Source organism: Neolamprologus multifasciatus, chromosome 3, assembly GCF_963576455.1.
Source record: "Neolamprologus multifasciatus chromosome 3, fNeoMul1.2, whole genome shotgun sequence".
Classification (NCBI taxonomy): Eukaryota; Metazoa; Chordata; class Actinopteri; order Cichliformes; family Cichlidae; genus Neolamprologus; species Neolamprologus multifasciatus.
In genome coordinates, this window is record NC_140441.1 from 35,507,485 (window position 1) to 35,520,145 (window position 12,661).

General features: G+C 40.4%; 1 protein-coding gene across 1 annotated transcript; it reads left to right on the forward strand.

The window, feature by feature from the left end:
• Positions 1-7,092: 7,092 nt before the first annotated feature.
• Positions 7,093-10,154, forward strand: LOC146522838 (tripartite motif-containing protein 16-like protein). Its single transcript, XM_085154089.1, has one exon. It carries the CDS (start codon positions 7,565-7,567, stop codon positions 8,645-8,647), a length of 1,083 nt encoding a protein of 360 aa, XP_085010215.1. The 5' UTR covers positions 7,093-7,564; the 3' UTR covers positions 8,648-10,154.
• The last annotated feature ends 2,507 nt before the right edge of the window (positions 10,155-12,661 follow it).

The following is a 12,661-nucleotide window of genomic DNA, read 5'->3' on the forward strand; positions in this document are numbered from 1 at the left end:
TACAACTCCTCAGGTTTCATATGCAAAAAAAATTATTGCGCTAGCTTACGTGGTTGCAGAGCTACCGGGGTTTAAAAATAGTTATACAAAACAGAGTGTGCCTGCTCCGACCGGTTTTAAAGGGTTAAAAAACAAAGGGAGAAAGAAAAATGATTAATAAATTAATTGTTGTGACCAGTTTAATGTGTTAATGAGAGTAAAACAATGAAAATCTGCACATAAAATCATTTCATCATTTAATTTTTTTTTCCATGTACCAACTATATATTTAAAGATGGATGTTAATAAAGTTTTACTGATGCTGGTATGGTTTGCAAAGGTGGGACGTTAATAAAGTACAAATACTTAAGTAGATTTTTCATGTATGTGTACTTCACTTGAGTATTTAGTTTTACTCCCTACATTTTTAAACAAATATCTGTACTTTCTCCTCTTTACATTTCCAAAGCAGACGTGTTCCTTTAAGTTCATCTAGCGTTTATATTCAGGGATTAAAGTAGGCTGGAAAAACAGGTTAGTTTGCGTTCATGTGGTGAATTCACTATAAAACACTGTTGGACTGCTTATGATTACATCAAGTGTAGCAGAAATTAATTTGCATTTAAGATAATGATGCTTAGATTATTTAACTGAATTGAAACTTTGTACCAGCTGTATACTGTCTAGTGTGAAGACAGCATAAACCACATTTTTTGAGTGTAGGGTATGAAACTTTGATATGATAGCTGGTGAAACTGCGTACATGTTGTTAAGTTCAGTTGTGTAAATCCACAAAGAGCTGCAGGTCAGCTGATTGCAGCCTTTACACTAAGAACACTTTATGAAGCTTACATCAGAAATTATTGTGGGCCATCATTTTTTCCCCACACTGAGCGCCATTACTAATTTAAGAGTTCCTCCAACTGCTGAATTCACTTTAACCCCTGACTGCTCATTTTCCTGTTTAGAGGCAAAATCACCCTCTACAATGTAGGAAACAGGAAACAGTTTTTGTTTTGAAATATTTCAAATCAAAATAAGCACATTCATTAGAATTAGAATTTAGATTAGAATAATATTTGTATTCTTGTGAACTAATAATATTTTATGATTATATTCTTATATTAATATAGCACAAGCTTTAGTTACCTTGTAACCTGTAAACTGTACTTTTTCACTTTTACTAGAGTAAAGAAGTTGCTTCAGTGCTTTTACTGGAATATTTTTTTTAACACAGGTATCTGTGCTTCTACTTAAGTAAAGAACGTCTGTACTTTTGCCCCCTCTGATGGTGTGTGTAACTCATTACTATCATCTTCACATCATGGGGTGTTTTTTGGGGGGGAAACGAAGAATCCAGCTCTCTGTGAAAACAACAGGAAATGAGCAGATACACTGTCAGAGTTGGGGTACAGATACTGAGTTTTATTTAGAGGCAGTGCCTGTGTGGTTATGACTGAATATGTACTGTTAACAGTAATTTCGGGGAAACTCCAGAACTGACACCCTGTTATGGGAACCATAAGTCATAACAAGATGATGAGCTTTGGGACTGTTGTGAGGACGGTATGTACATGTTCAGATGCTGTGTAGGTGTTCAACTCTTTGATTTTGATTTATCCTGAAATAAAGAGTCTGCTGTTGGAAGATTATGTCAACTGTATTTGGTTTTTTTTGTGAGCAAGCCCCTCCAAAGTCTTCCACTGCCCATCTTAATGTGACCAGAGGTACAAAACAACAGAGATGCTTCTGTGTGCACAGGTGCTCAAGTGTGAACTCAGAGCAACAATTAAAACAAACACACTTCAGATGAACCTGCTGTGATTCATGCAGATGAGTCAGGATGTTGTTTATGGTGTTTTTATTCTCCCTGTTTTTCCTTTGCAGCTTCCTTTATTATGTGTTAGCTGCTTAAGTGCTGGTGTCCTGATTCTTTCTGCGATTCACCTTTAGTTAAGCAAGCATGTCTAATGTTTCTGCTATTAGTGATGTGTTTTAGCAGGACAGAAAGAAAAGGTCATTACTTCTGTTAAATCTCTTCGATTTTGTTCCTCATTTGCATATTTTCTGCTTGGCTGCAGAAGCTGAAAGCGAAACAGTCACTGTGTGTCTGCACTAATGTTTCCCTGTGATGCTTGTAGTGGTGTTTTTGTGGACTTTTATGGTTTTACAACTTTACAGCCTAAAAACACGACTGATTAGAGAGGGATTGTAGATGGGGAGGCATTTAGTGAAGACCTCACATTTTGTTGCAGTAACAATTAAACTCACCCTGATTATTTTCACCTTATTTTTACTAGAGCTGTAACTTTACAGTATTTGTTGTTGTTTATTTGTGTTTTTTTTCTATATGTATATATATATATATATATATGTATATATATATGTATTTATTTATTTATTTATTTATTTGCCTGTCCCATTTGGTTCTTTAGCTGTCAGAATTGTTGTCTGAAGACCAACAAGGATACCCAATGGATTTATTTTGCCAAATGGATCATCATGGCATTGCCGTATTGGTCCATTTGATCGACCTTTGTTTTTATTATTTATTTTATTTTATTTTCAGTTGTTACAGACGGGACAGACATGAGTGAGGGATAGGAAAGGGAGAAAGAAAGAGGAAGGAAAAGAAAAACAGAAGAGGAGAGGGACAGTGAGAAAGGGGGGAAAAAATATCTCCGGGATCACCTACTTTACAGTATTTGTAAAACGATACCAAGAGAGAGCCTGTTTCTGCGTCTTTGTGCTGCTCTTACAAAGGTTAAATGTTCAGATGATGATTCCAGCTGTTCTTCAACCTGCAGAAATCATCATAAAGCTGCTACAGCTGGATTAAAACAAATCATTGTTTTTAATATCAGTTTAGTCGTGTTTATTGTTCCTGCCCAGAGATCAGGTACAAAAACAGTCATCTCAGAGATGACAGCATCTCAAACTAGCAACGTCAAAACAGAACAACAATAAAATAAATACATGCACATCTATGCAAAACAAACAAACAAATGAGGCAGTTACTGAGCTGAAACATAGCTAACAATGTACATGAAAACAGCTCGCACACTGCAAGTCTCCAACTTTACCAGTTGTTTTGCTAATGTTTCCAGCACTCGTGATCTTCCTGCACTGAGTATTTCTATTTATTTCTGCGTTAATCTATTAACTTGTGAATGACAGGACAACTGCACATTTGTCATGGTCCCTGTGCCTCGCCAGCTGACCCCTTGTTAGGCAACATGTTTTGTTTTGTTTTCTGCTCTCTCTCTCTCTCTCCTCTGCCGGGACGGTGCTTATTACGGGCTCCCACCCTTGGCCCACGCACCTGCGTTCAATCTCCCCACCTGCTGCTGATCTCCATCTTGAGCCCTTCTTAAGACAGTAGTGCTTCGCTACTCATCGTAGGATCGTTGAGGAATCTGTGTCAGTCACCCTTTATTCTGAAAACTAGAATCCTTGAGTTGTTGTCGTCTTTGAGTCTATTACTAACTGACGCTTCTTTGTGTAGATCTTTCCTAGACCCAGCAGAAGGAGCTCGAGGTGAGACGACTAAACATCCAGCAGAGAATCCAGGAGCGAGAGAAAGATGTGAAGCTGCTTCAACAGGAGGTGGAGGCCATCAATGGCTCTGCTGATAAAGCAGTGGAGGACAGTGAGAAGATGTTCACTGAGCTGATCCGTCTCATCCAGAAAAGAAGCTCTGATGTGAAGCAGCAGGTCAGATCCCAGCAGGAAACTGAAGTGAGTCGAGTCAAAGAGCTTCAGGAGAAGCTGGAGCAGGAGATCGCTGAGCTGAAGAGGAAAGACGGCGAGCTGGAGCAGCTCTCACACACAGAGGATCACAACCAGTTTCTACACAACTACCCCTCACTGTCAGCACTCAGTGAGTCTACACACTCATCCAGCATCAATATTCGTCCTCTGAGGTACTTTGAGGATGTGACAGCAGCTGTGTCAGAGACCAGAGATAAACTACAGGACATTCTGAGAGAGGAATGGACAAACATCTCACTGACAGTCACTGAAGAGGATGTTTTACTGTCACCAGCAGAGCGTTACGTCACGTTACGATTCAAATTGTTTTCAATTTTGGCACAACAATGTCCAAACTGTCCTCTCAGGTCCTCGGTCCTCCAGAGTAGGAGTGTACCTGGATCACAGAGCAGGTATTCTGTCTTTCTACAGCGTCTCCTCCACAGAGTCCAGACCACATTCACTCAGCCGCTCTATGCTGGACTTCGGTTCTTTTATTATGACAGTGACACTGCAGAGTTCATTAAACTGAAATAGACAGAAATGATTGAAGGACACTTGGTTAAAATGGGTTTTTCGGTTTCCACTTTCTTTTGTCTCTTTCATTGTTGCTCAGAGGTCATTGGTGTGCTGTTGCTTAACCTGTCAGTAACACTTTATTGGTGCGACTTTGACATTGCATTATTTGTTGTCTAGTTAATGATTGGCTTTGTTTTAATGAAGGAAAAGTGTTTCACTCTGCAGAAACAATACAGCCTCATATATCTTTGTAAATGTTGTATGTTGTTCTAATTAAGGTATTTAATGTAAAACATCCAATTTCTAGTTTGTTATATCTTCTACACAAAAGTTATTCTTTATGGGAAACTATTTTTCATTTATGTGCACTGTCATGTTTTAATTTAGAGAAGTGGTCAGTTTGGTTGGGTGTTTTTGTGTTATTATCTCATTGGTTCCTTTTTCTTTTGTTTAAGAAAAATAACCATTGAAATATGTGCAACCCTGTGAAAAGAAGAAGTAATATGCACTCAAAGAACTTTGTATGGAATAAAATGACACCTTTATATAAAACTTCCTCAGTTAATCGTTGTATTGTGTTCCAGTCGAATTTGACTGAGTTAAAAGTTTTATCTCTGAAAAATATTGTTAACTTGATCAGACTGATATAATAGTTCAATAGTTCAGGGCCGGAAGTGCCGGTGATGATCGTCCGGAGTGAGGCCCATTTAGTCCAGCACAGCTCTGCAGACGTCTGTGAATCTGACCCGCGAGGTTGGCGGCAGACTTAGGGCCACCATCTCAGCCACCCCCGACAGCAGTGGAAGCTGCCAAGGTGCCCAATCTGGCACGCTTCTGCCCCAGGACCTAAAAAATATGTTGTATCCTGGATTAATCACATCACATCCTGCATTGAACTATTCCTGACTGAGTCTATTGAAGTCATAGTGGTAAACACGAATAACTTGGATGTGAAATGGATTTACAAAGACATTTGGAAGGAGGTAACCCAGACAGACACGAAACCATACACGAGTCATTTGATTTGTACAGATCTAGAAATGAATCTACCAGAAGTTCATGCAGAGTCTGGCTGGACAATCTTTTGGGCCAACATATCACTCAAGGAATTTCACACGTTGCCATGCGTGATTCACTTTAACAACTGTGGTTCAAGACCAGGCCGTCATCAACAAGACAAGCTGGCAGTCCGTGGATGGCGTGCCTGCCCCTCATTTTTAACCCAATCCAAACATCACAGTTGATGAGCATCTAGTCACTTTTAGGGGATGCTGCCCTTTTACACAGTATATGGCCAAGGATGCTATTTAAATATGGCATAAGGATCTCGGCAACATATCATGGCAGGACAAGTTATGCCTGAAACATTCAAGTATGAACTGGGAAAGTGAAAAGCAGAGTGAAAGCAAAGGGCCAACAAGTGCTCAGCATCTCTGGGAATACCTTCAAGACTGTTGGAAGAACATTTCAGGTGATTACACATCGAAGCTCATCGAGAGAATGCCAAGAGTGTACAAAGCAGTAATCAAAGCAAAGAGTGGCTATTTTGAAGAATCTAAAATCTAAAATATGTTTTGAGTAATTTCACATTTTATTGCTTACTGCATAATTCAATATGTGTTAATTCATAGTTTTGATCATGAAAACAAGAAAAAACATTAAATGAGACGGTGTGTCCAAACTTTTGACTGGTAATGTACGCTCACATCAACGAGGCATATGGATTATGAACAACAAATAACAGTTCAATACTTCGGTAGCACTTTATAATAATGCCACACTAGTAAGTATTAGTGAGGTATTGGCAGGTGCTTCATTCTTACTATGCCATTTATAAATACAGTTATGTTTATCCATCTGTTACTGTTACACCGTGCACAGCTATCACTGCTATTACATCACTGCTAGTAAAACTGCTAATCATAATCATATCCTTTCATTCATTTCCGCTTATCTTTTTTCAAGGTCGAGGGGGCACTGGAGCCTGTTCCAGCTGTCTTAAGACAAGAGGCAGGGTACACCTTGGACATGTCGCCAATCTGTCCCAGGGATAACCCACATACACAGACAACCATTTCACTCCTGCATTCACACCTATGGGCAATTTAGAGTTTTCAATTAACCTATCCCCACTAATTGCATGTCTTTGGACTGTGGGAGGAAGCCGTAGTACCCGGGGAGAACCACACAAACACGAGGAGAAGAGAACTCTAAACAGAAAGACCCCGGCCTGATAATGAAATTGGTTTGCTGCAGTTGCTATATGTAGTTTCAGATGCTAGTTTAATTGCAGAAGTTACCATGTTTTGTAGAAGATGTTGCTGTAGTTTGCAGGTTTTGTGGTTAAAACTGTTACTATACTTTGCTGATGATATTGCTTCTAGTTTCAGTCATTTAATTAGTTGCAGATGTTGCCATTGCTTCAGTGTGTTTGTTGGGTTGCAGTAGCTGTGCTTACTCACAGTTTTTTTGTGCTTGTTTTACATTTGTTATCCAAGTTTGAATCTTTAGTCACATTTTTTTTAAGGTTGCTGCAACTCAAAAAAGTTGCAAAAGTTGCAAAAGTGATCCTTGTTGTTGTGCTATTGTTGCTATTGTTGACATTGGCATTGTTAGTTGCAGGTGTACTGTCAGTGGTCACTTTCTTATTTGTGGGTGTTGCATTATTGTCACAGGTTAGTTTAGCTATAGTGTCTGATTAGTTGTGGGAGTTGCCTTGTGTAGCTGTAGCCATTGTTGTAAACATGAGGGTTTTTTTGTAGTTTTTGCAATCTCAGTAACAAACTTAGTTGCAATTGCAGTTTTTCTGATAAGTGTCTGTTACAGTGGTTGTAGATATTTCTGTAGTTTCATTCAGAAGTCATTTATTTATTTAAAGATGTTACTGTAAATGTTGCAGTGATGGGTTTGTTTACCTCATTTAAGTGTTGCTCCTATCAGAGAGCCAATTCTGATTCCATTTAGTAACAGTTTTACAGGTTTTCCAATGATTGTGTAATGACTGAATTTACCACCTAAAAACCGAGCTCACTAACATTTTTTAAAGGTATTTACTTCAAACTTACTCCTCATCCTGGAATACACCAGATACTGATAACTCCTCCCCTTCTACCTGACAGCACCTCCTCTTTGTCTATTTCCTCATTCCCTCCCATTCAGTCTATACTTTGAAGATGGGCATAACCAGCATCTGTTGACGTGTAAGAGCAGACAGCCTCCATTTCCCACGTAAACACCTGTTGATTAGATCACAGCTCAGAATAGTTTCACTTCTGCAAAAGACAAACCAGCAAGTCATTGTTGCTAAGAAAAGAGAATGGATGAAGAAAACATTTCTTGTTCCATCTGTTTGGATCTACTGAAGGATCCGGTGACTATTCCCTGTGGACACAGCTACTGTATGAACTGTATTAAAACCCACTTTGATGAAGAGGACAGGAAGAAAACCTGGAGCTGTCCTCAGTGCAGGAAGACTTTCATACCGAGGCCTGTCCTGGAGAAAAACATCATGTTAGCAGATTTAGTGGAGCAGCTGAAGAAGACTGGACTCCAAGCTGCTCCAGCTGATCACTGCTATGCTGGACCTGCAGATGTGGCCTGTGATGTCTGCACTGGGAGGAAGATGAAAGCCATCAAGTCCTGTTTAGTCTGTTTGGCCTCTTACTGTGAGAAACACCTCCAACCTCACTATGATGCAGCTCCATTAAAGAAACACAAGCTGGTGGCCCCCTCCAAGAAGCTCCAGGAGAACATCTGCATGGTTTCAGATATACAAGAGGAAGTGACAGACATCTCACTGACAGTCACTGAAGTGGATGTTTTACTGTCACCAGCAGAGCCAAAGACCAGAGCTGGATTCTTAAAATATTCACATGAAATCACACTGGATCCAAACACAGCAAACACACATCTGTTATTATCTGAGGGGAACAGAAAAGCAACAACAGTGAAAAAACACCCAACAACATCTGATCATCCAGACAGATTCACTGGATGGCTTCAGGTCCTGAATAGTGAGAGTCTGACTGGACGTTGTTACTGGGAGGTGGAGTGGAGAGGGAGAGGAGTTGGTGTTGCAGTGGCATACAAGACTATCAGCAGAGCAGGGAGCTTAGATGAATGCAAATTTGGATTCAATGACAAATCTTGGTCTTTACGTTACGATTCAAATGGTTTTCAGTTTTGGCACAACAAAGTCCAAACTGTCCTCTCAGGTCCTCGGTCCTCCAGAGTAGGAGTGTACCTGGATCACAGAGCAGGTATTCTGTCTTTCTACAGCGTCTCTGAAACCATGACTCTCCTCCACAGAGTCCAGACCACATTCACTCAGCTGCTCTATGCTGGACTTCGGTTCTTTTATTATGACAGTGACACTGCAGAGTTCATTAAACTGAAATAGACAGAAATGATTGAAGGACACTTGGTTAAAACAGGTTTTTCGGTTTCCACTTTCTTTGGTCTACATTGTTGTTGCTCAGACGTCATTGATGTGCTGTTTCTTAACCTGCCAGATCTGCAAATAAAGTCATTTTACATTTGAGTCTTTTGGACAGATGTTAACAGGGTTTTGTTGATGCTGGTGTGACTCATCACTCGTATTTGTATACTGTGTGTTGTCGATATATTAAAAAGGTTAAACACAGTGTCTGCTTCAAATCCTTCCTCTTCCTGGAATACATCAAAGAGTGGTAACTCCTCCCCTTTTCCCTGAAAGACAGCACCTCCTCTTTGCCACGACTCCTCATTCCCTCCCATTCAGCTCAGACTAGTTTTACTTCTATAAAGACAAACCCACACGTCATTGTTACTAAGAAGAGAAATGGTGGAGAAGGAAATTAAAACAGATGATGAAATAATTTGTTGTTTCAATCTACTGATCACAGCCTGTACACTAAGAAAACCTATGTGAGCTCTCAGTAGAAATTATTGTGAGTTGCGACTCTTTTCTAGACTCTTACAGCCATTACAACCATTTTAAGGGTTCCTCCACCTGCTGAATCCACTTTAACCCTGACTCCACACATTTTCCTCTTCAAAGTCCCCTTCTACAGTGTAGGCAAAAGAAAATAGAGCCGTTTAAAAAAAAAAAAATTTCTCTGCTCATGCTCACCAGTTTTCATGCTCGATGTTCCCCGCCTCGGGTTTTTATGTTTGTTATGTTTCATACTTCGTGTTTCTGGCTCCAGGATTTTGTTCCTTTGTGTCATATTTAGTTTTCCTAGTTTAGGTATTTCTTAGTTTTGTCCCTGCCCTGCTTCTGTTTGTATCTCACCACTGTAAATAAAGCTCACTTGCAATAAGTATTTCATCAGCGCCTGCACTTGGGTCCTTCCTCTCACCCCTCCACACGGCTGTGACGACAAAAATAAAGTTTGTATTCCCATCTACTGTCATGGTCCTGAGCCTGTGGACTCAGTGGTTTTGGTTTTGATTATTATCTTATGTTTCAGGTTAATTCTTGTTAGGATTTTCTTGTTCTTAGGTTTGGCTTCTGTTTTGTATTTTGAACTCCTTATGTTCTGTGTCTCTGTGCATTTCCTGGTCCCACATCTCTGTGTTTCCTCCTGTTGCCAAGTATGATGTCTTGCCGCGCTGGAATGGTAGCGCTGTGCAGGATGACTGCTGTGTTTCCTTCGGATTACTTCTCACCCCCTACCCAACCCTGTGGCTTGTCACGTGCTCCAATGTCGTAATGTGGACACTTATGTGCTCTCTGTGCAGAGGAGTTTTTTTTGTTTCCTGTTCTCATGCTGTCCTCCCATAGGTGCCCAGCATGAGTAGAGGTCTCTCTTTTTCCTCTTGTACTTTTCCCATTGTTGTGTACTTTTTTAGTGTTTCCTCTGTAACGCTGCCGATCTCCGACTGTATTCCCATGTTATGTCTTTGTTGTGTGTGTAAGTCGGGGGGGGGGGGGGGGGGGGGGGGGGGTGTCCTATTCCTCTGCGGGGCAACCTGCATATGGCCAATAAAGCATTCATTCATTCATTCATTGTGTTAAGCTAATGTCTGTGCATACCTGTTGTATTTCCTGTTTTACTTTGATAGTCCCTGTCCTGTGTGTAGTGTGTCTGATTTTGCTTCCCCTTGTCTCATCAGCTCTGATTTCTCCCAGCTGTGTTTCCCTCCTGTCTCCCATGCCCCGATTGCTCCTGTGTGTATATAAGCCCTGTGTTTTCTTCTGCCTGTTACTGGTCTGTCTGTGTTCCCTTCACATGTCAACCTGTGTTCCACCCTGAGAGTTATGGTTTCAGATTTGTTGGTTAAGTTGTCCCAGTTTAGGTTTGTTTTTAGTTTCCATCCCCATCTCTGCTCTGTCTGTATTATCACCTCATTTAAATAAAGCTCACTCATTGCATCGTCAGTGCCTGTTATTGGGTCCTTTTCCCTTCAACCCCACACAACTGCCACCACAGCCGTGACATCTAATAATATTATTTTATTTTTACATAACTGTAGCACAATCCGTTCAGTTAGCTTCACACAAAAATAGCTAATAGAAATGTCCTTCAAAGATGATCTTTGTTCACCTCTGAGGGGGCATTTTGATGCTGATCCTCTTTGTCTGTTCACTGCCTGCTGGAAACTTACCTGCTTGCAGCTGCTGCTCTTCTCACGGCTTCCCAGAGTAAATCTGAAAAGTCACCTGCCTGCCCTCCTGCCTGCCACAACACACCTCTGCTCTAAAAAAGGAAGGGTCAGACATGTTGTTCTTCTCCTTACTCCACCACATACCCAGAGAAACTCCCGTCTCTGTAGCTTTGCTTCAGCCTGTAATACAAGGAAGCAAAATCTCCTTTCACTCACCTTACGTCGTACTCACCTTTAACCTCATCTAGAAATAACTCACCTTCTCCCTCTGTTACAGTGAGTCCTGCTCTGTGGAATTTCCTCCATGTCTCACCTCAGCCTTTCTGATCCGTGTGATAAATAAAGTTTTCCTTCAAATCAAACAGAGACGTGTACTGAGTCAGCTTTTGGCTCCAACCTTTGTACACCAGCCGCTTGGCCTTGACAGCACAAGGTCCTGGACCACGTTTACATGTCTTCATAAGTTAACAGATGTGAAGTATTTTCACATACGGTCCTTAAAGCTTCTGTTAAAATGCTCCACAAAACTTGGTTTAATCAATGTGTGATATTAAACTGAACCATCAGTTGATGGAAATGTTTATTATTAAACTCCTCGCCTTCATCTGTTGGAAGTTTAACAGGTACACGTCCCTCACTCATCCTCAAAAGCAGATGCAACAGATGCTCCTGCCTTGGTTTGAAGACACCTGCATGCATACTTAGAAAATCCATCTGTACATGTCAGTAAGTGTCTCACATTATCATTATCTGCACAATATTCACCCATATCAGCCAAATCAGCCTCAAACTGTTTGTCAGTTCCACTAATCAAAACTCTATTTCTGGGAAAAAGTCTTCTTGCTGGTTTATGAAGTGTGTAAGTATCCTTCCCCTTTAAACAATGTTTCACCTCCTGTAGTGGCGGCGTTACACCTGCCTATTCCCCTGCAGGAATGTGAAGCTTATTCACACTGCCTAAACCCACCGAGTGAGCAGAGTCATGATATCATTTATGTCATGCATTTTTCACGATCGCTATGAGACACAGATTGTAAGTGTTAACACTTCTTATATCATTCCCATCACACACAAAAAACTAAGCAGTGCACATGCTTGCTAGTTGTAACAACGAGCCTCCCCTGACACCACACCTTGAACCCACTGCTCCACCCCTCCCCTGCAGCCGAGCACAAACCACACTGACCACACACTGCTACTGAGAATCAACATGAACACGACAGAATTAACCAGCATTGTTAAAAGAACAATTATCAAGGAAACACATTTCCTGGCTGTCTTTGCTTTTTATCAGCTCCTAACACACACTATTGATACATTTCCACACATGAGTGTTGTGAACACAGACCTCTCTACTTTACCTGGGAACACTGGGTTGTGTTTTTATATCACTAAACACAAACGACTTTTTTTTTGTTTGTTTGTTTTTTTCACAGTTTCAACGATTCACTGGATAAATTTACATCTGAGATAAAAAAAACATGTTTTAGTGAAAAACTGCACATTCATGTTGTTTTCTGAAAGACAGGTTCAGAGTGATTTCTCAACAACCTGCAGACAAAATTGTGCTTTTTTTGTCCCAGATACAAAAAGGTGAACCTTATACACACCTGATTAATGTTTATGGGACTGATCTTCTTGGTAATGATGCTTTAGTTTGTCATGTTGTTAACAACATACACCCTGTTTCTGTCTGTCATCACTATAGCTGCATGTGTACAATGTGGATATTGATGTTATGTAACGATGATACAAAAAACAATATCAGAACATAATTTGATTCAGCAAAATCTATTTATTAACAACTATTAGTACAAATAAAACA

Bases quoted from the DNA above. Each gene is read 5' to 3' on its own strand.
- LOC146522838 (XM_085154089.1), top strand. From the start codon at position 7,565: ATGGATGAAGAAAACATTTCTTGTTCCATCTGTTTGGATCTACTGAAG.